Raw genomic sequence first — 23,926 nt, forward strand, 5'->3', positions numbered from 1 at the left:
AAATACTTCTTAAATCCTAGTTTTAAGCTTCTTTCCTTCGTAGATTTAATAAATAATACAGAAGTTCTATTCAGTGGGGATTCAAGGAACATGATTCCATCTTTTCTGAAACCGAAGGATTTTGGCGATCCCCTGATCTGGTTTTATCTATCTCCAAAACGCCAGAACAGACGGATTCATGTCAGAGCAGACGGGTCTAACCAAGTCCCCAAATGAAAAAAGCAAGAATTGCAAGGACGTATCTATCATTTCATTTGAGGAAGTGGATATAAGGATTCAAAGGAAATGATGATTTTGTAACAAGAAACAAAGAGTGAGGATCTGAATAAAATATGTAGGAGGAGAGTGTCTGCAGTTGTGTTGATCTCATGAGCCTTTGGGCGACGATGATTAACTGGTAACAGGGGGTTGAAACAAGTCAAGTACTTAAGAAAATATACAGTCTGAGATATTAGTGTGCAAGCTAACGTTTCGATAGTATTCGACAGCCCCCCCCCCATTTTTTCTTTGGTAGGAATTGAGACTCCTACATAAGAGTGTAGAAACAGATTTTATGAGTATATTCGGTAAAATTTGGAAATGTTCTATAATTAGATTTCATCGTAACAACATTAGTTGGATTTATGTTCCGTTTATTGAAGAATATCTTTAGTTGAAATGATCAACTAAATGCAATTGATCTGAATGTAACCTACCCTTAATGCTTCTTAAAGAAACTATTTTACTCTAGAAAATATATTTCAATCTGAAATACCACCGCATGTTTTCTGTTTTAGTGTTTATCTTTCTTCCTTTTTTTTTTCTTTTTTTTTTACTCCCAAATCGCGCTGGATGATAATTTATCTCACCGAAAAGGGTGGTTTTCTTTGGGGAAAAAACTACATACTCTGGTTTTCCCTTTCGTTAAATTCCCTTAAGGACCGTTCACGCTAGGGAATAAGGCGTATAACTCATAAAATTGTGCGCTTTGTATACGAAAATATTTGATAAAATTTGCACACGCTTCTCTCAGTGTGTTAAAAACTAACATAAGGGAGTCCTATTTTCTGTTCTAGAAATTGTACGTGATTCGAAGCCAATAGGTTGCCGACTTCCGTGTCACGTGTCTATCTAAGAGCGGAAAGAAGAAAAGTCTAATATCTTGTTTTGCCAAAAATGAGTTTTGAAATGGAAAATCAATGTAATTTTAGGAGTTGTTTTTGTTGAGATTATAATAAAGAGAGAGTACCGACTATGCTAAGGTAACAAAATGGCAGTTGTTTAAGTTTAACAGCAAATGCTTTAAACTTGCTGTGATAATTGAAAACATTTGGTGTACCAATTCTTCCGAATACGAACGGGCGTGGAGAATAAGGGCTATAGGCCTACACGTACAGTTTATTGTTGTTGTTTTTTTTATACGTAAGTCTGAACAGTTGAAACCAAAGTAGTCTGCAATAGGACCATTCCATTCGGGTGTACGAAGAAGGTAAGGTGCTTATGCAATGAAATTTTACCAAAGGACGTTAAAAAAAAGAAGAAGAAAACTAAGATTATTTAATGACGCTAGTGACCTAATTTCAGCATTTATTTATGACATTTTGAAAATATATGCCATAATTTTTGCCGTGATGTTGATGAGGCTAACGAGAACTTAGAGATAATCTTTCGATTAGTCACCTGGTTAGCCTTAGTTACGTTCAGATCAATTGCGCTTCGATTTTATATTTGGGAGCTAGCTAGTTTTTTGTTTTTTTTTTATGAGTGGGCTCAGATTCAACTGATTCCAAAGATTAAGATTAGCCAAATTTCAATAGTAGTAAAATATTGAAAATCAAAGCAAACAACAAATATTATTGTTAAATATCGAAACTAACAATACATAGTGGTTCACAAGTGGTTAAATATCGAAACTAACAATACATAGTGGTTCACAAGAAGCAGACATGGCTTAAATATCTAATTTGAAATTTTTTTTTGTTTTATCAAGCTATAGAAAACTCACTTTCTACTTAAGAGAGAAGCGAATTACCCGTTAATTTGAGCGGAGGGCATTGTTGCCATTTTTCAATAATAAACAGAATCTACCATTAAAAATAAAACAGTGACAAACTGAATCTAATGAAAAAGCTTTCGTATATATTTTTTTCATGGTATTTCGGTGTAATTTTACTGATTCCAAAAGGGTTTCTATATGTCTGATGCAACAGCTATTAGATATCTTTAGGGATATTTAATATGGTAAGAATGATTTTGGGACGACCCTTACATCACCGAATGGTCGGTTTACCTTGGTTAATTATATGCCTTTCATTTTATAACTAGACATTTATTACCTTAATATTGACCCGAGCTGTGTCCCCCTATCTGTGCTAAGATTTGATTGAAGACGTTCAACATTCGTCAGGGTTAGTTTTTTTTTTCCTGTTTCTAAATTGCTTTCGTTTCTGATCTATCGATTTTAAGTAATTGTTAAATATTAAGGATGTAGATTTATTATAATAGACCTACCTATTCTATGTATACCATATACATATTATAATTCTATAAACTATAGATTTCTAAATTTAATAAATTACGAATAAAATTACTGAAGGACCATATTGGACCAGTTGAGTAAATTTACTCATCTATTTTGCTTCGCTATCCGTCTAGCGACGGTGGAGTCAAGATCAGTGACTTTGAATTTTGTTGTGACTTTCGTATTCCTGTGCCACGGAGGCAGATTAATCAAATATTTTGCAAAACGAAAATACATTGATCAAATGGCTCAGGGGAGAAGCACATAGCATGTGAGGAAGAGTGACAGTGTTGTCTGGTATTGCTAGAAACGGCCAGTTGAATCCAAGTTCGCAAAACATGATAGAAATGTAATACGCTGTAATTCCTCAAGGTAAAGTTTCGGAACGTGGCGGATTGAGAAGCCTCTGGGTAAATCTAGATAAATGAGGCGATCAACCGGCTGAACACAAGTGGAAACAAGGGTTATAGTAGGAACACAGGAATAAGTTTTTCAATTAAACGGTACGATATCTGATCGTCAAGAGTTGATTTGAAGTCCACCTGTCAGATCTTCACCAATCTTCGTTCACCAAGTTTTTTTTCAAGCTAGAGAAAGAAGCACCGCCGTACATTATGGCCAAACTAAAAACCTATCGTTCACCAAAATCCAGAAACAAATCAGGCAATGGAATTCAGATGGAATTCAGATATATCTATCTTCTATCTATCTATCTATATATATAAAAATAAGTTGTCTGTCTGTGGATCTGTGGATCAGGTGACGTCATGTTTCTGTGTCGGCTGACGTCATGAAATTAGTTGTCGTCATTTTTGCTTTGACGGTGACGTCATTCAAGTTATATAAGACATATGTTCACGTAGAAATCTATTAATGTTTAAGTTTACAATGACTGATGAAGATGCTCAAAGAGTCTATGCCAAAAAACTTGCTGCTGATAGTTCCTCGGCACGCTTTCTTTTCTGACTTTCTCTATCAGCAAGTTTTTTGGTATAGACTCTTTGAGCATCTTCATCAGTCATTGTAAACTTAAACATTAATAGATTTCTACGTGAACATATGTCTTATATAACTTGAATGACGTCACCGTCAAAGCAAAAATGACGGCAACTAATTTCATGACTTAATTTCAGAACTTAATTTCTGTGTTGACTGACGTCATGAAATTAGTTGTCGTCACTTTTGTTATGACGATGCTTAGTATATTGTAAAACACATTAATTTGGTTAATAATATACCATTTAAAACACCAAAATGAACATGCTGGAGTAGTCACTCGGTGAGAGAGGGTGTCAGAACGGAGAATGAAGGTCCCAGGTTCAAATCCTGGTTAGGCTAAAAAAGGTAAAATCTAAAAACTAAAAAAAAAACTGAAAAAACTAAAAAAGGCAAAAACTACAAAAAAAACTAAAATCTATCTATCTTCTATCTTCTATATATATAAAAATAAGTTGTCTGTCTGTGGATCTGTGGATCAGGTGACGTCATGTTTCTGTGTCGGCTGACGTCATGAAATTAGTTGTCGTCATTTTTGCTTTGACGGTGACGTCATTCAAGTTATATAAGACATATGTTCACGTAGAAATCTATTAATGTTTAAGTTTACAATGACTGATGAAGATGCTCAAAGAGTCTATGCCAAAAAACTTGCTGCTGATAGTTCCTCGGCACGCTTTCTTTTCTGACTTTCTCTATCAGCAAGTTTTTTGGCATAGACTCTTTGAGCATCTTCATCAGTCATTGTAAACTTAAACATGCTGGAGTAGTCACTCGGTGAGAGAGGGTGTCAGAACGGAGAATGAAGGTCCCAGGTTCAAATCCTGGTTAGGCTAAAAAAGGTAAAATCTAAAAACTAAAAAAAAAACTGAAAAACTAAAAAAGGCAAAAACTACAAAAAAAAACTAATAAAAAAAAATTAAGAATAAAAATAAAAAAAATAAAAAAGATAAAAACTAAAAAAAAAGTAAAAAGAAAAAACGAAAAAAAACTAAAAAAGCTAAAAAAAGGTAAAAACCAATAAAAAACTGAAAAGAAAAAAGGAATAAAACTAAAAAAATTTTCATCTAAAAAACTAAAAAAAACTAAAAAAGGTAAAAACCAAAAGAACTAAAAAGAAAAAAAAACTAAAAAAAGGAAAAAAAAATGAAAAATAAAGGAGAAAAAGAAAACTAAAAAAATATATATAAAAATAAAAAAACTAAAAAGATAAAAACTTCAAAAAAAACTAAAATAAAAAAGAAAAAAAACTAAAAAACCTAAAAAAAGGTCAAAACCAATAAAAAAAAACTAAAAGGAAAAAAGGGAAAAAATTAAAAATTTATTTCATCATATACCAATTCAAAAACGAATGTATACCGGGATGACGACCGGGACACAGGGAATATAAATGACACAACTACAACGGGGACGCCGGGGGGCACAGGGGGATATAAATGACGACCGGGACACAGGGACACAAGGAATATAAATGACGCCCGGGACACTCAAAGAGAAATCAGAGACTGGGACACCGGTACACAAATGACGACCGGGACACAGGGAATATAAATGACGACCGGGACACAGGGACATAACTACAAAGGGGACGCCGGGGTGCACAGGGGGATATATAAATGACGATGGTGACTCAGGGAATGGTCGATTAGCAATCACCATCAACAAAGCTCAAGGGCAATCATTAGAATCATGAGGTATAGATCTGAATACGGATTGTTTTCCCATTGACCATTATATGTTGCATGTTCAAGAGTCGGTAAACCTGACAATCTATTTATATGCACAGACAATGGGACAGCAAAGAATGTTGTATATTCGCAAGTTTTACGTAGTTAAAAACATATATATATATATATATATATATATATATATATATATATATATATATATATATATATATATATATATATATATATATATATATATATATATATATATATATATATATATATATATATATATATATATATATATATATATATATCTATATTCACATTTGGGACATAGGGACACAACTACAATGGCGCGTAACTAATATGGCGCGTAACGACTTACGCGCGCGGGGGGGCTTGGGGGGGGGGGGGCGCGAAGCGCCCCCACCACCTAGGTGGTGGGGTGGCGCGAAGCGCCACCCCAACAGCTAGTATATATATATATATATATATATATATATATATATATATATATATATATATATATATATATATATATATATATATATATATATATATATGTGTGTGTGTGTGTGTTTTCCTTTCTTTCTGCGGAACCTGCCCCTTTATTCTCACTTCTGAGTGTTAGAGGCCTCAATAGATGTAGATTGAGCTATTATTTGCTATGATAAACATAGAAAGATGCTCTAATCACATGTTTTCTTAAGGATTATTGCTAAGACTCAATCGAGCCATAGCAGCTTTAGATATGGGTAATACATTTTTATCCAAAGGCAAAATGTCTCTCCTATAGTTCAGCTGATTATTGTTGGAATAAATTGCTTAGAACATAGGCTACTTCTATATCCATATCGCCGATATTTTAGTGGCAGCGGCATTGGAAAAATTATTGACATTTGATACCCGGTTAGACTCCTCCCATCTCATATTTTTTTTTACTAGTATAAATGTAACAATTTTTTGCCTTTTGTATAGTTTTATGTAACTCCCCTCCACCTGAAATCTGGATAGAGGCATAGAGTACATTCGGAATCCGCCAGCTCGCTGCTCCTGATATTTAAACATGCCTGATAGAAAAGTGGTACCGCAGTTTTGATCTTCTAAGCTACAACCAGGACTTTCAGAAGCAGAATCATTGGAACTAGGAACATTCCTACAGATTAGATAAATTAACATTTGCCTAGTGATCACATTTAGACACTGTTTATACTCCGTAGAAAGCAAACATTCATTTTGAAGACCTGCAAGCTAGTTAGAAACATATAGCCGGGTCTCGGACGCTTTCAAGATAAAACTAATGACCACCCTGCCATAATTTATCTCAATGTAAGAAGAAGCTATCGAAAAAAATCATAGTCTATCAATAGCAACAAGGAACAAAACTGAATTGGGATTGATCCTTCTTAAATATTCATTTAATGTACTTTGCTGACCTTATTAGCTCAAATGGAATCATCTATTTTTAAACTGATAGAGGTTTGACTTACACTTGGACCTTTGCCTGATCTGGTTTATGAAATATCATAAATTGTGGTTGGAGTGTTAGATGTTGATTCCATTAAGATAAGACATGTCGGCCACCCAAAATCAAAATAATTTCAATTGTTTCAAATCAAGTTTTGAACTACAGCAGATGAAAGTTACTTTGTTATAGATTTTAAATTAACGAAATTGAAGGTGCAGCAATTCCCGTCTTTTCCTTTAAGAAGTCTGTACTTTATGACTAATGGCTGAAATGGTACAGTACACTCTGGTTTGCTTTAAGATCATTATCGGATTGTATAATACATTGGAACGCAAGGTCGTCACCAAGGGTTGCTAGCCCTAGTGATTTATCACTATTTCTAGTTATTTTTGGTGTTGCCTAAACAAAAAAATCAATAAATCTGCAGATAAACCACTAGATTATTGAAAAAAAAAATCACTAAATCAACCAAAAAATCACTAGCATCTAGTGATTTTTTCATTGGGTGGCAACACTGTCGTCACCCTACTGAATGTTGTATATATTTTGCTATGTTTAGCACCACATTATATCTTTATTTTCATTAATCTACTATTATGTGGAAAATGGTGAGGCATAACGTAACCTGCCTAAAGAACCTCGACGGATTTAAGTTTTTTATGTGTCACCAATTGATTCAGCAGAGCTGTAAAAAATGAACTAAGACCTCAGAGATAGATTAACCTCCTTATGCTGCTGCTACGACCGTTGCAGCGTAAGATCACCTGAGCTGGAATAACTTATAAACACTCCTCCTTCTCCTGCCTCTTTAAAACTTCTAAAATCGGAAACAATTGCTCACTGTCAAAACCTTGCAGTTACCCAAAACTACGAAATCGCAGAAATAGTGGGCGCTTGTCGGTTATTGGAAAGATACCCAAAAAGTAAAGTTAAATTAATCCTAATGAAATAAAACAAAACATGATGATAAAATTATACTTAAGAAACAAAATTGTGGAAACCTAGTCCCTCCCCCCTAATGTCAAATATATAGCCCAAATTATACAGGTCCGATGCATTGTATCATCCGTCACTTGTTTTTGTATTTATGAAACCGGTTTTCTGAGATGTAGCCTAAGCATAATTCTTGAATGTGTTTCCAATAGCCGACAAGTACCAAATAGTGTTTTGACTTTCAACGGTCAATATAAGACTTGCAATTACAGTTATCTTATGCTTTTAACTTTCAATGTGAAGAGGAAGCGTTACTTCGTTTTAAATATTTGTCATTATCAGCTGCTACTTCCTTCCTGGAGCGACATTTCCGTTTTCATCTCCCACACATTTTTATTTTTCTCCTACAAGCATTTTGCAGGTTTAAAAATTTTAATATATGTTTATTTGTTGTTTTTTTTCGGTCGATTGTGAGTACTTAAGGACGGCGTTCGTGAGACTGCATAAACCACAGTTTCGCTTGGCCACTCAGCTCAACTATTTAATGACCCAAAGATCCTCAGAATTATTTCTTCAAAGTTGAAGACCGCCGGAAACCAGGTGGCCAACAGAAACGGATTCTAAATTTTTTCATTGAAACAGGTGGTTGGGGTAGTTTTTCAGTAGCTATTACCCTTTAGCTATGATTGTTCGACACAATTTTAGTGAAGCTGAGAATGTTTACGAGTTTGCGAGTTAATTGTCAAAAATTCCAGTTAATTCACTACTATTTCCGTTTTCCCATATCAGAGTGAAACAAAAGGCGTGCAAATATTGAGGTAATCAAACGTTCATCGGAATGTGTCTTTGTTAAGCTTCGTGTCAAGACACAGGAATGAAAAGTAAAACTAGGCAACAGTACTAGTCTTCACTCCTAGGTATGATGAAAGAAAAGCAAACAAGAGCTAAGAGCTCATATGGCACTTGTGACGAGGTCGGAAGAGCCGAGAGCTCATATGGTACGAGGTCGGAAGAGCCAAGAGCTCATTTGGACGAGGTCGGAAGAGCCGAGAGCTCATATGGTACGAGGTCGGAAGAGCCAAGAGCCAAGAGCTCATTTGGCACTTGTGAGAAGGTCAGAACCTAAAGTTAAACTTTATAGCACAAGATCCTTCTAAATATCAAATTTCATTAAGATCTGGTCACCCTTTCGTAAGTTACAAATACCTCAATTTTCAAAATTACCTCCCCCCTCCCAATTCCACCAAAGAGAGCAGATCCGGTCCAGTTATGTCAGTCACGTATCTTAGACAGGTTTCTATTCTTCCCATCCAGTTTCATCCTGATCTCACCGCTTTAAGTATTTTCTAAGATTTCCGGTCCCCCCAACTGCCCCCCCCTAATTACGTTTGATCCGGTTGAGATTTAAAATAAGATATCAGAGTTACGAGGTCCTTCTAAATATGAAGTTTCATGAAGATCCGATCACTCCTTCGTAAGTTAAAAATACGTTATTTTTCTTATTTTTCAGAATTACCCCCCCCCCCGCAATTGAGCGGATCCGTTCCAATTATGTAAATTACGTATGCAAGACTTTTGCTTATTTTTCCAACCAAGTTTCATCCCAATCCCTCCAATCTAAGCGTTTCCCATCATTTTAGGTCTCCCCACCCCAAACTTCCCCCAATGTCACCAGATCCGGTCAGGATTTAAAATAAGAGCTTTGAGCCACGATATCCTTCTAAAAATCAAATTTCATGGAGATCCAATCACCCGTTCGTAAGTTAAAAATACCTCATTTTTTCTAATTTTTCAGAATTAACCCCCCCCCCCCCCAACTACCCAAAAGAGAGCGGATCCGTTCCGTTTATGTCAATCATCTATCTAGGACTTGTGTTTATTTTTCCCACCATGTTTCATCCCGATCCCTCCACTCTAAGTGTTTTCCAAGTTTTAGGTTCCCCCTCCCAACTCCCCGCCCCCATCACAAGATCTGGTCGGGATTTAAAATAAGAGCTCTAAGACACGATATCCTTCTAAACATCAAATTTCATTGAGATCCGATCACCCGTTCGCAAGTTGAAAATACCTCATTTTTCTAATTTTTAAGACTTACTCCCCCCCCCCCAACTACCCCAAAGAGAACAAATAAGTTCCGATTATGTCAATCATGTATCTAGGACTTGCGCTTATTTTTCCCATCAAGTTTCATCCCGATCCCTCTACTCTAAGTGTTTTCCAAGATTTTAGGTTTCCCCCCTCCAACTCCCCCCAATGTCATCAGACCCAGTCGGGATTTAAAATAAGAGCTCTGAGACACAATATCATTCCAAACATCAAATTTCATTAAGATCCAATCACCCGCTCATAAGTTAAAAATACTTCATTTTTTCTATTTTTCCGAATTAACCGGCCCCTACTCCCCCCCCCACATGGTCAAATCGGGAAAACGACTATTTCTAATTTAATCTGGTCCGGTCCCTGATACGCTTGCCAAATTTCATCGTCCTAGCTTACCTGGAAGTGCCTAAAGTAGCAAAACCGGGACTTTAGGTTTTCCCCCTCCGACTCCCCCCAATGTCATCAGATCCGGTCGGGATTTAAAATAAGAGCTCTAAGACACAATATCATTCCAAACATGAAATTTCATTAAGATCCAAATACCCGCTGATAAGTTAAAAATACTTCATTTTTTCTATTTTTTGCGAATTAACCGGGCCCCCACTCCCCCCCAGATGGTCAAATCGGGAAAACGACTATTTCTAATTTAATCTGCTGCGGTCCCTGATACGCTTGCCAAATTTCATCGTCCTAGCTTACCTGGAAGTGCCTAAAGTAGCAAAACCGGGACAGACAGACCGACAGACCGACAGACCGACAGAATTGGCGACTGCTATATGTCACTTGGTTAATACCAAGTGCCATAAAAACACGTGTATCAAATTTGACTGCTGCTGTGTCGTTTTAAACGCACCGATGCAAACTGTCGCCTGAGTTTGAAATTTATGCAACTGTAGATACAAACACACCATTGAGTTAAAATGATGTTGAAAACACAGTATAATTTCAACGGCAAAGAAATATACAACAAGCAAAGCTGTACCCGAGGGAGGGCTAGGAGATTTTACCCCCAACCCCCGAAATTTTTCGTCTGACTGGTAAAAACGTAATAAAATGCATATAAACAGATTGTTTTATGTGGTTTTGGTTTTTATTTTACCCTACCATCTGAACAAATTTTGGATGCACCCTTGATGAAAAGAACCCATTGCTAAACATTTTCTAAGCATAACCGTGATTCTAGACTTATGCTCGTAAAATGCTCAATTTTTCTTCTTCTTTTTTTTTCAATGAACATACTATAATTTGGGCAGCCGATATGCCTTAAAACCGTATGCTTCAGTAAAGGTTTCTATCATTTTAATATATTATATACAGCTTGGAAGGGGATCTGACCTATATGCCTCCCTCTTCCTTCTAGATCCTCTCCTCCTGGCTATTATACTGCTGCCAAAATGTACACTCCTGTCATGTCTACTGTTAGTTTTCATGTCTTGTATGATTATTTCCATTTAATTCACACACATTTATATTAATTTACACCTCTTTGGATACTTTCCAAAGTGAAGTTCCCGTTTCCTGGACCAGAGACCATTAGCCTCACTGCGAGCTTGCCAAACAGCCCACGACGTTTTTTTTTTTGTCTTTTGTTTTAACAATTTGCGGTTGACCAATGGGTTTTGCCTATTTTCGATGGTCAACTAAGTACTAAAGTTGTTTTTCTCTCTTAATTCATCCGTTTTAAGGGGAAAGCAAAAATTTCTTTTCGTATAGCTTTATAGTTAGCAACAAGTATTCCCTAGTCTTGCACGAAGAAATCCTAATTAGATCATGTCCAAGAGTGAGAGTGGATATTTAAATCTAGTTCTGAAGTTTGAACTTTTGAGAGCAAATTCAATCAAACCATATACTTTTCTTGAAAACACCAAAATAACATCCTTCTGGGACGTTAGAGTTCGTTGTGAACTAACCGTTTTACACTCGAAAAGAAGAGAAAACAAGAGCTAAGAGCTCATATGGCACTTGTGACGAGGCTGGAAGAGCCAAGAGCTCGTATGATATGAGCTCTAGCAAAATTGTAAGAATCAATAGATTGATTTAAAATGAAAATCAGGGGCTTAATGCTGGTCGAGATTTAAAATAGGAGCTCTGAGTCACGAGGTCCTTCTAAATATCAAAATTCATTAAGATCGGATCACCCACTGATAAGTTATAAATATCTCATTTTTTTCTAATTTTTCCTCTCCCTTCAGCCCCCCCCCCATATGGTCAAATTGGGGGAAACGACTTTATCAAGCCAATTTGTGCAGTTCCCTGACATGCCTACTAATTTTCATCGTCCTAGCGCGTCCAGATGCATCAAACTCGCCAAACACTTAACCCCACCCCCTAACCCCCCCTCCAAAGAGAGCGGATCCAGTACGGTTACTTCAATCACGTATCTATGATATTTGCTTATTCTACCCACCAAGTTTCATCCTGATTTCTCCACTCTAAGCGTTTTCCAAGATTTTCGGTTTCCCTCTCCCACTCCCCCCAATGTCAACAAATCTGGTTGGTATTTGAAATAAGAGCTCTGAGACATGAGTTCCTTCTAAATATCAAATATCATTTAGATCCGGTCACCCGTTCTTAAGTTTAAAATACCTCAATTTTTCTAATTTTTTTCTAAATTAACACCCCCCTTCCAGCTCCTCCAAATAGAACAGGTCCGTTCCAATTATGTCAATCACGTATCTATAACTTGTACTTAGTCTTCCCAAAAAAGTTTCATCCCAATCTCTCCACCCTAAGAGTTTTCCAAGATTTCTGTTTCCCCCTCCAACCCCCTATGTCCTCTGATCCGATTCGAAGTGAAAATGGAGCATCTGAAATATAAGATTCTTCTATATATCAAGTTTCATTAAGATCCGATCACCCATTCGTAAGATAAAGATACCTCAATTTTCAAGTTTTCCAAGAATTCTGGTTTCCCCCCTCCAACTCCGCCCAATGTCACCGGATCTGGTCGGGATTTAAAATAAGAACTCTAAAGCACAAGATCCTTCTAAATATCAAATTTCATCAAGATCTGATCACCCGTTCGTAAGTTACAAATACCTCATTTCTAAATTGTTCCCCCCCCCCCCAACTCCACCAAAGAGAGTGGATCTGGTCTGGTTATGTCAGTCACGTATCTTGGACATGTTTTTATTCTCAACACCAAGTTTCATCCTAATTTCTCCACTTTAAGTGTTTTCCGAGATTTCCGTCCCCCCCCCAACTCCCCCCCCCCCAGTGACGCTGGATCCAGTCGGGATTGAAAATAAGTTATTTGAGTTACGATTTCCGTTTAAGTATGGAATTTCATTAAGATACGATCAATCCATCATAAGTTAAAAATACCTCATTTTTTCTATTTTTTCAGAATTAACCCTCCCCCCAACTCCCCCAAATAGAGCGGATTTGCTGTGTTTATGTCAATCCCGTATCTAAGAATTCTGCTTATTTTTCCCACCACGTTTCATCCCGATCCCTCCACTCTAAGCGTTTTCCAAGATTATAGGTCCCCCCAACTCCCCCCAGTGTCACCGGATCCGGAGCAGATCCGGTTCGGTTGTATCAGTCACGTATCTTGGACTTGTTTTACTCTTCCCACCAAGTTTCATCCTGATCTCTCCGTCTTAAGTATTTTCTAAGATTTATGGTTCCCCCCAACTCCTCCCTAATGACGCTGGATCCGGTCGGGATTTAAAATAAGAGATCTGAGTTACGAAGTCCTTCTAACTATGAAATTTCATTAAGGTTCGATCACCTGGTCGTAAGTTAAAAATACCTCATTTTTTCTATTTTGTCCGATTTAACCGTCCCTTCACTCTCCCCAGACGGTCAAACTGGGGAAGGGACAAATTTTAATTTAATCTGGTCTGGTTCCTGATACGTCTGCCAAATTTCATCGTTCTAGCTTACCTGGAAGTGCCTAAACTAGCAGAACCGGGACCGACAGACCGACCGACAGAATTTGCGATCGCTATATGTCACTTGGTAGACACCAAGTGCCATAAAAAAAAAACATGCTGTCGGTAACCCGCTGTTGCTCATATGAGAGGTTTTTTTTGACACGGCGGAGAAGAACCTCAATCGAAAGTTTACCAAAATCGAAAAACGTGTTTATTTTTGGAAAAGATATCTACAGCGATCCCTAGATAATGCATACTGAGTGCGATATTCATCAAGGGCTATATTAACTACAAAACATTATGTCATGCCCATATTAGGAGGATTAAGTGAATAAAAGATTTTCCCATGAAAATCAAAGCGCGAATACGAAACAGGAAAGGAGTAGAAACTAGCCTATGTAAGAGGCCATGCCTTAAACGAGCATTAAAAAAAAAATAAATAAATAAATTTTCCATTGGTACATTACTCAACTCCTATATCACTGTGATGCAGTTTCTATTACATGCGATGAAACTAAAAAGTCAATATGTTTTTGAAATTTTCAAATTTTTTGTCAAAATAGGATATTTAATACAGATTTTACTTCCTAGCACCCTCTAATGTTAATAAAAGTTCGTTTTTTCGTTAAAAATAAAAATAAATAAATTATATTGTTTCTTTAGGTAGTTTTTTTTTTAAAGTGTGCTTTTATTTTTTCCTTATTAAGCATACTGAGGGTTGTATGCAAGATTTGGGATCGTAACCTCAGTTTAAAGCTTTTTGACCATGGAGAATGTAATGGTACCCTTTTATGGCACTTGGTATCTACCAAGTGACATATAGCGATCGCAAATTCTGTCGGTCGGTCGGTCTGTCTGTCTCTCTGTCCCGGTTTCGCTAGTTTAGACACTTCCAGGTAAGCTAGGACGATGAAATTTGGCAGGCGTATCAGAAACCAGACCACATTAAACTAGAAATTGAATTTTCCCCGATTCGACCGTCTGGGGAAGTGGGGGGCGGTTAAATTGGAACAATTAGAAAAAATGGGGCATTTTCAACTTATGAACCGGTGATCGGATGTTAATGAAATTTGACATTAAGAAGGATATTGTACCTCAGAGCTCTTATTTTAAATCCCGATCGGATCCGGTGACATTGGGGGAGTTGAGGGGGACTAAAATCTTGGAAAACGCTTAGAGTAGAGGGATCGGGATGAATCTTGGTGGGAAAAATAAGAAGAAGTCCTAGATACGTGATACACATCACTGGAACGGATCCGCTTTCTTTGGGGGAGTTGGGGGGGAGTAATTCGGAAAAATTATAAAAAATGAGGTATTTGTAACTTACGAACAGGTGATCAGATCTTAATGAAATTTGATATTTCTGGGAAACCAGAATTCTTAGAAAACGTGAAAATTAAGGAATCTTTATCTTACGAACGGGTGATCGGATCTTAATGAAACTTGATATATAGAAGGATCTTATGTCTCAGATGCTCCATTTTTAATTCAAACAGGATCCGGGGACATAGGGGGTTGGAGACTTGACTTACTTGACTTAATGCTCCTGCCAAAATGCTTCCGGCGTCGAGAGTGGTGCTACATGGTGCTCCATTTAGACCGGTCCCTTGCAAGGATGTGGACGTTCTCCTGAATATTTGCCATTGCTAAGAAAGCACCTGTCGTGTCCTTCCATCAGGTTGGAGGACGACCTCTTGGGCGTTTCCCGCCGTGCAGCATCAAAGTCAAAAATCGTTCGGGCGGGAGTGTCGGTGGGCATGCGAAGGAGATGTCCGTACCAGCGTAGTGTTCGTTGGGCGAGTTGGACTGAGAAGGGCGTTTGAGAAGTTAATGCCAGGAGGTTCCCGTTGCTAACAAAATTGTGCCAGCGTAGTCCTTCAATGCGGAGAAGATGTTTTGTTTGGGCTATATTTACGGTGCTAAGCACAGACTGAGTGGCTGGCCAGGTTTCGGCTCCGTAAAGAAGCACGGATTCCACCGAAGCATTTTATATGCGCATCTTGGTCCTACGACTAATAGAAGGTTTCCTCCAAAGGGCACTTAGTCTTCCCACTACTGCTGAGGCTTTGGCAAATCGGTACATTAAATCTTTGAGGATTGATCCGTCATTTGAGAAGATAGAGTCAAGGTATGTAAGTTCCTCAACAATCTCAGCTGGTTTGTCAACGACCATTATGACTGGCATGGGACGCGGTGAGTTAGGGTTGGAGGGAGAAACAGAAATCTTGGAAACCGGAAATCTCATAAAACGCTTAGAGTGGAGAGATCGGGATGAAACTTGGTGGGTAAAATAAGCAAATGTCGTAGATACTTGATTGACGTAACCGTACTGGATCCGCTCTCTTTGTGGGAGTTAGGGGTAGGGGTGCAATGCTTTGGCGAATTTGGTGCTTCTGGGCGTGCTAGGACGATGCAAATTGGTAGGCGTGTCAGGGAGCTGCAAAAATTGACTTGGTAAGGTCGTTTTCCCCGATTCGACCATCTGAGGGGCTGAAGGGAGAGGAAAAATTAGAAGAAACGAGGTATTTTTAGCTTACGAGTGGGTGATCGGATCTTACTGAATTTTGATATTTAGAGAGACCTCGTGACTCCGAGCTCTTATTTGAAATCCTGACCGGCATTAAGCCTCTGATTTTCCTTTTAAATCAATCTATTGATTCTTAGAATTTCGCTAGAGCTCATGCCATATGAGCTCTTGGCTCTTCCGGCCTCGTCACAAGTGCCATATGAGCTCTTAGCTGTTGTTATGCTTCCCAGTCGTTTTATTCCTGAAGGTGCCATCTGACACCTCACATTGGCTTTATTGGGATTATAAGAGTCAAGGAAGGAAAGGCAGGAGCATCAAAATGAGCAGTTAGACATATTCATGTGATCTTGCGGCAACCTGCTTGTCTTGGCATAGAGAAATAGGAGCAAATAATGAAATGTATGTTAGCCATGAAGAAGAGCGATTTTTCATCTTTTTAAATATGGGAGGGGCTAAATACATGAAATGACAAATCTTGTGGCAAAAAACATGTCAAATCTATCGGTTGTCTTACAATTTGCATTTCACGGCAATTTCACCCTCTTTTAAAATACATTGTTACTTGAAGGCACAAAATAGCAGAAAATTTCTCTTCACTGTGGTATTAAATATCTTCCATAACTTAAGAAGACTAGACAATATTATAATTTATGTCAAATGAATCCTCTCCCAACTTTCTAAGACCATTGGTTCGATGGAATCACACCTGGAGAAAAACAAAACAAATATAATCTGATATTCAGTCTAACAGTACAGACTTCTCTGCACTTAAATGAGAAACCCCGACCTAATATTCTTCATCTAAGTAAAATCTGTTTTTCTGACGCTCAGTCCTAACGAAATATATCTAAGTGTGGTAAAAATATAATAATTTAGAAACAAGTTTGGGCTATATATTTCTACACTGGGGGGGGGGGGGTAGGCATAAACCACAGCGGGTCTGCATGCCTACTGTGTTAGGTACAAGTATTCTACATATTGTGTAGTAAGAATTGTTTTTTAACTTCAACCTGTCCAAATACTTTGTTCCCACTCCCAGGCTATATATAGTTCGGGCCATATATTTGCAAATATGTAGCCCGAATTATATATTTTCCATCTATTCAGTCACCTCTCTTTGTCTTGTCTCATGCTAAGCTGAAAGAAACTAACGAAAAAAAAAACGGTTTTACAATGCGTCAATGAAAGTATAACAGTTTAAAATAGGGATGAAACCTTTTAATCGAAAGTTCCATCCCTATTTTGAACTGTTTTACTTTCGTCATGGAAAGGCAATGTGGTCTTCGAAGTTATCTGCGTCAATGAATGAACAACTTGAATGGCTGGGGCTATATCATACAAGCACCGACACCTCCTTTGCAGTTGTCCCTTGGGGCAACTTTGGAATTCCTTAAGACAATAGAAGCCTCAACCTTTTCCCTGTGGTGTATGTCCTTGACACTGTAATCCATCTAGAATCACCTCGGGATCCACATAGTCTTTTTTTTTCTTTCTTTTTTTTGTATATAAGTACATCCTTGAGAAATTCAAAGACTTTTAGGTAGACTAGGCTTTTAGGTAGACTAGTTTAAAAAAAAAAATCAAAAAAGTATTCCAAGCAAAAGTAACAAGCCAAATTAAAACACAAGACGAGCAGAAATAAAGTCACATAATAAATCAAACTTAACACGAGCAGAAATCAAAATGAATATAGTAGGTAGTGCGGATAGTGCTTTGAATGAATAAACTAAAACAAACATAAACTAAATTGAAAATCAAACTTAATCTAACAGAAGAAATCGCAAATAAGAGTAGAGCTACCTCCCCCTGAAAACCAGAGCATATTTTGCGCTTGATTGAAAACAAATTAGATTCAAAATAGTTTTTTTTTAATTGTAACATTAAAAGATCGAAAATTGCTGAGACTTTCAGTAATTAATATCACTATGTTTTAAATAATCAATCTAGGTTCATTATCTGATACGTAATAAAATTGTACCGAAACTTTCTTCCTTTTAAACCTATTCTTTTCAGATTTACCGAAAATCAATTGTTAAGTCATTTGTTTATTTGTCAATCCATAATAGAAAATTGAAGCATCCAATGACAAAATTATTTAAAAATTTAACATGTAAGAGATAAGCCTCCGGCCTGCTGCTATTTCGTTCCCATAAATTGATAAACAAAAAGATGGAACATCAGGCTAAAGAATGCTATATTCCTGACGAATCTTGAATTATTCGCTTCATTTTTATTTTATTTTTTTGTCACCATAGTAGGTTTCTTTGATTCTGGGGTGTAATATTATAGCCTTATTCTCAAAAATGAGATTTCGCGGAATTGGCTGACTCTCCATATTCCAGACCTACTTGTGAAACTAAAATTCTTCAAGTGTCACATGCAAAAAGTTCTTTTCAACGGAGTAAATTAATTCGAATGCACTGGAAAAAACACATTCTTATGAAGCCAAGTTTAAATGTACATTCCTAGACTGATAGTAATTGGTCTGATTGTCAGGAATTTGTTTTCTTTTTTTCGTAGCAAGCTCCTATTTAACAAAGATATTTAGGAAACTTGAACACCATAAGTCATTAGTGTTGACAGCGTAGGTTGTACGCCTTACTGCGGGCACTGTCCTATCGCTTCATCTAGGACTCTTGTCTTCCAACTATTATCGCTTTTATTGCCTCAATTTACCCCATAAATATCAGCTATTCAATCATTCAACTATTTACAAGTCTGTCCGCTCTGGATGAGTTTTACTATCTTATCTCTTGTCCGCTCTGGATGAGTTTTATCATCTTATCCCTTTGGATTCACAAAGAAAAAAGTTATCACCTTTTTTTTTTACTGGAATAGAGTTGGTATTACCGATTATATAGATGCAAGACGCCTTCAGTTCAATTTCTTTTCCACTGAGGCGGAATTTGAATTGTAGAAAAGGTCAAGACAGATAGTCCGAGTGAGTGAGAGGCAAATCTGGCATAAGCCCTTTTTAGGATTGTATAAAAATGATGTCAGTTCATTTGTCGATAGATAAGTCTATCGTCCGTCTATACGTTTCTAGGGCATACTCATAGAACTAAGAACTGAGGGATGAAAGAGGGATGCAACATAAACCAACAATTATGTGAAGAACTTTCAATAGCTCTAGACTATACACAATAAGATGTTCGAAGTAAGCGCTATAAACATAAAAGTTCGGTGTAACCAAACAAAGAATGCATTTTGAAACTCATGAAATCTGGAGAAGTAAATTGTTTGAACGAAGAAAAAATGCTACAGGTTGTCATTTCATTTAAGCCAACATATACGCGATGATTCTTCAGATTTGTACAATTAAAAAAATATTATCACTGAAGCAGAAAAATAACAAGGGGGAATACACATTTGAAGTTTCCTCACTAAATTTTGGGCTAGTACACTAATTCCATTGGATTTGCGTTTGATAAGAATCAGTCTACTTCTGAATCACTATGTATTCCCGGCTATTGAACGACTATTGATTCAATGATTAAGATTACTTATCTCTTTTTCAGTCAATACAGTCGACCAAGGTCACTCTTCAAGGATTCTCATTTTTATTTTTACTTCACACCAAACAATATTCCCTCTCTTATACCCATTATACTCACGCCTCTCTTATACCCATTGACGCCTCCGTATCTAAGATTGGATTTAAATCAATATGTCTTGGCCATGGGAACGAACCCTTATTAAATTAAATCAAGATTGTAATGGCTTACGATTTCGAAGAGGCTCACGAAGCCAAACTTGGCTTTCGCCTTACAAGTCTTCTGCCAGGATGTGGGTGTATGATTAGGCGATCAGCTAAAGAAAAACTAGACTCTCAAATATACATTGAATCGATTGAGTAGACGACTAATTTGTCCCGCACGAAGTCTAGGAGAGTACTAAATATCTAGCACTACGTTTAAGTCTTGGGTTTTGTCATGGCAATTACGAGACAAAAGGACTTGTTGTTTGGTTAATTTTTTGTTCGTGTAATTTAATTCTGTTTATAATTTTTTTGTAAGTTTTTTCAAGATACCTGGATAATACTCTTTATTTTCTTTTAGAAACCAAAGAGCTAACGGGAGAGCCAGTAGTAGCGCAAGAATACTGTCCTTTGAATGGCCGGTTTAATGTAAGGTATGCAGTTACTGATGGGTCTGGCTCACAGGTTGAATGTTCAGGAACTGAATCAGAAATTTCTAATTGTCCCTATGGTTTTGGACTTAGCCTGAAGTTCAGGGACTGTCGAATTGAAGACTTCGGTAAGTCCTGCATGTTTCTTGATGTTTTTTTTAGTACGGATTATCTCGACCACACTCAAGAAGTAAAGTTAGGTTAGTCATAATGAAATATACCAAACTATGATGAAAAAATAATACTTTAGAAACAAAATTATGGAAACTACAACAGAGAATTATAGAAAGCAGGCCGCCCAGAACGCATTATATTAAACACCAAACCTATTCAGCTCTGTATGTTAAATATTTAATTAAAATAACCTGTATAGTAGTTTATCTCACTCAGGCTAAGTTAATTATCTCCGAATGCTGACATAGAAACCGGTTTTACCATACCCAGATCAAAAACTTGAGTGTTGTCAATCCATAAAAATTCCTACAAGCTGCTCTGCATCATCTCTTACAACTCTAAGATCCCTACTAGTTGGGAGTAATGCTAGCGACTCATCATAAGAATTATCACTGACGTCCGGATACTAAATTGGCTGCCATTCTGCAACCTTCATGTCACTTAAATAAAACAGACATTATATTTTCATGAACAGTTTTTTCCTTTTAAAACCGATTCCTTTCGAAATGTATGTAAGCTATACTGGCCGAGGGAAACCTACAATTTAAGCTAATTATTTAGTTTTAAGGGAAAAGAAAATGAAACTCTTTTCTTTGGAGGCAGGAAATGGGTGGGTCAGAGTGGTAAAACCCCATATTTATTAGTACTATTGACATAACAAGTTTTTACAATTAATTTGTTCTAAAATCTTTATTTTCGTCGACAATTTCTAGTTTTCAAGCCAATTCCTTACGAATGTACTGAAAAAGCAATTGACTAAAAAAAAACTTTCCGTTTAAGAAATATATTTAGTTTTCAGTAAATTACACCTACTGCCACCGCCACTGCCATTATTTGCAATAGTTTATGTCATTTTAAGATGTCCCTGATTGTTCATTGTAATTTCGGTTCGTTCAAGAATTCATTTCTGCATTCTTTGTAATTTCTGTTCGTTTTAAGTTTCAGAATCATTTTTTGCCGTTTAGTTAAATTTTTTTTTTACATTTAATTCCTGTGAACACGGCCATTGAAGAAGTTTAAGCCCGCAATATACAAGTTCTATTTGAAAGTACTAGTGAAACGCTATCAAAGGAGTATCTTTACCAGCGGAGAAAACTCTGTAAGTCAAACCGCGTCAGTCGCGGGTTGTTTCCCCTCTTCAGTAATATTCGGTATTGTTTTGATCCCAGGTAGTTTCTGAATTTGATCAAAATCCCCTAACCCCCTCCCCCCAAAAGAAAACTGGTAGGGTTTGATAATAATAGATAGGAAAAATCAAACAGTTAAAATCAGCAATTATCAGTCGAAGCTCCAAGTCTTGGAACAAATAAAACAGGATCCGGCAATTGGTTCCTGGCCCTGAAGATCTTAAAAAAAAAACCCAAGTCTTTTGTGGTTTTTCAGACTTCATAGTAATATAAGACCTTGGACATTATAAATAGATCGCCATAAATCTACCTATCTAAATTATGCAGAGAACTAAGATCAAATTAATATTTCTTGTAAATAAGCGTCTCAAAAAGTTCGCATGCTGCGCTGATTCCCCATTCCTGTGGCCATGTGCAAAATAGTATTCAGTCTGTTGTAAGCTGCTTTCTCTGAGGGCTGATCATACAAATAAAAATATCTTAGAAAATCATTGGAGAATTCCTTGTTTTTGAGTCCAAGTGCAATGTAATATGTCCACACAAAGGTATGATGGAAGGAGGATTTCCAAAAAATTTACCTGGCTGTTCTTTCCCATTTTTTTCTTTTACCGATGAATAATAAACTTCAGAACTTCGGATGGTTGGGCCTCAAAAACTAACATTTTAATGCATCCATTTACCTAGAAGAAATTAAATTTGTTAACTCCTTATACTCTGGACGAAAATCGAATAAAAGTAACTAAAGTATCTTAAAAGATTTCACAGAATTTAGTTGAATAGTAGGCTATATTCTCTATGTTAGCGTACCACTACCATCAATAAAATCATCGATGAATTTCCTCGGTTGTTAGAAAAATGGATTTTTAGCTTATCCTTGAGTTTGCTTAAAGACAATAACCTTAACTCTTTTTAATAGTCCTTTTGTTAAATACTTCTTCAATTCTTTTCTTAATCCACTCGATTACTTTGGTGATTATGAGTAAGAATATAATATTTCTAGTAAACTAATTCTTTGTATCCCTATTTCAGTTAATTTATCTTTTCAAAGGTTTGTTTGGATTATCCTACTTTTCCTTTCTTGGCTTTTATTTGTTTTCAACCGTTAGGCTTCATTAAAGTTTACATGTTGTGCCTTCCTGATTTTCGAAGACCCTTCTAAGTTGCTTGGCTCTCTCTCTTAGAAAACAGCCAAATGACTTTTTAATTACTCTTCGGCGCCTTGAGCACACATAGAATAAACTGCTACATTAGCAAGGAAAACGAAACATTTCATTTGAGAAGGATTCAATGACTATTAACTGCGGCGTAATTTTTTTAAGGAAAAGCGCTTTTATATGGTTTGCGAAGAAGGGGTGGTCTCTTTTGAAAGTTCAGTGAAACTATTTGCTGCTAGAATAAAAATTTCCTTAAGTAAGCTACCTTAGACTAAAAGCGGAAGTGCCGCACGATCCCAGATCCAGGTACGCACGCAATGAACGTGGGGCTCAGGCCCTTTTTGCCATTCTCCTGAAGAATCAAATAAAAAGAAAGCACGGTCCTTTTCTTATTTATAAAGTTTCTCCCTTCCTGATTTCTGAGCCTCAGTGAAGTAAATTCCTACGTACATTCTTAACAGTAGCATTTATTTCTAAGGACGATGCTATTTGGAGCATATACGGTATTTATTCTTAATTTTATCACCCAAACATAGAGATTTTCTAGTTCATGATAAGTTTCTCTTTGATTTTGCTCATTTGACGAGAAGCAGGTTTACCCGTGTGAAGGCAAACACGCATCTGAATGCCCCCTCCCCTTGAAATCTTATTTTATTGAATTTCTGGGTACTTCTTATTCAATTTTCCATATTATGAATTTTTGGTTCCCCCTCCCCCTCCGAAAAAACCTGCTTGTGAGTCTGGCGATGTGCGCAGGCATTAATATTATACTCACATAAAAAAACATGAGGAATTGTTTTTTTTTTGTTTTCCAGTTCAGAGTTTCCTATTATTTTCTGAGGTTTCTTTGGGCCAACTTCTGGAGAGAGGGTTGTTTACAGGTGTGCCAGGAAACCGCCGCAGCTTATTGCTATGGACCAAATTAGCTGTATTTCCTGTTTATGTAACCCTCTTTTACTTCATTTCTGCTATTTCTTAAAAAATTAAGAGAATATTACTCATACATGTAAGCAGAGTGTGGGGCCTTTCGACCCATTTCGGCCCCCCTCTTTGAGGTGTTTTGTGATTTTAGTCGTTTCGTATAATTGTTATTTTCATAGTTTGCATACAATCTGTTAATTTTTATGCCTCGCCTGAAATTCCCTTTACCCGAAACAAAAGTCTCGCGTGGGCTAAGAGCTGAGAGCCATTGCTCCCAGATTTGTCCCAAAATGCCCTGCCTCGTTTATTTGTAAAAAAAAAAGTATTTGCTTTATCTTTCTTGGAACAAT

General features: G+C 36.8%; 1 protein-coding gene across 4 annotated transcripts in view; it reads left to right on the plus strand.

Moving 5' to 3' along the window:
* LOC136035380 (uncharacterized) overlaps positions 1-23,926 on the plus strand; it is a 101,845-nt gene that overhangs the window by 17,440 nt on the left and 60,479 nt on the right. For all 4 annotated transcript variants that reach the window (XM_065717145.1, XM_065717147.1, XM_065717148.1 and 1 more), the window contains exon 4: positions 20,131-20,328. In XM_065717145.1, the coding sequence (XP_065573217.1) occupies positions 20,131-20,328 (198 nt within the window). The remainder of the gene's footprint in view (positions 1-20,130; positions 20,329-23,926) is intronic.

The sequence above is a fragment of the Artemia franciscana genome, chromosome 14, assembly GCF_032884065.1.
Source record: "Artemia franciscana chromosome 14, ASM3288406v1, whole genome shotgun sequence".
Taxonomy (NCBI): Eukaryota; Metazoa; Arthropoda; class Branchiopoda; order Anostraca; family Artemiidae; genus Artemia; species Artemia franciscana.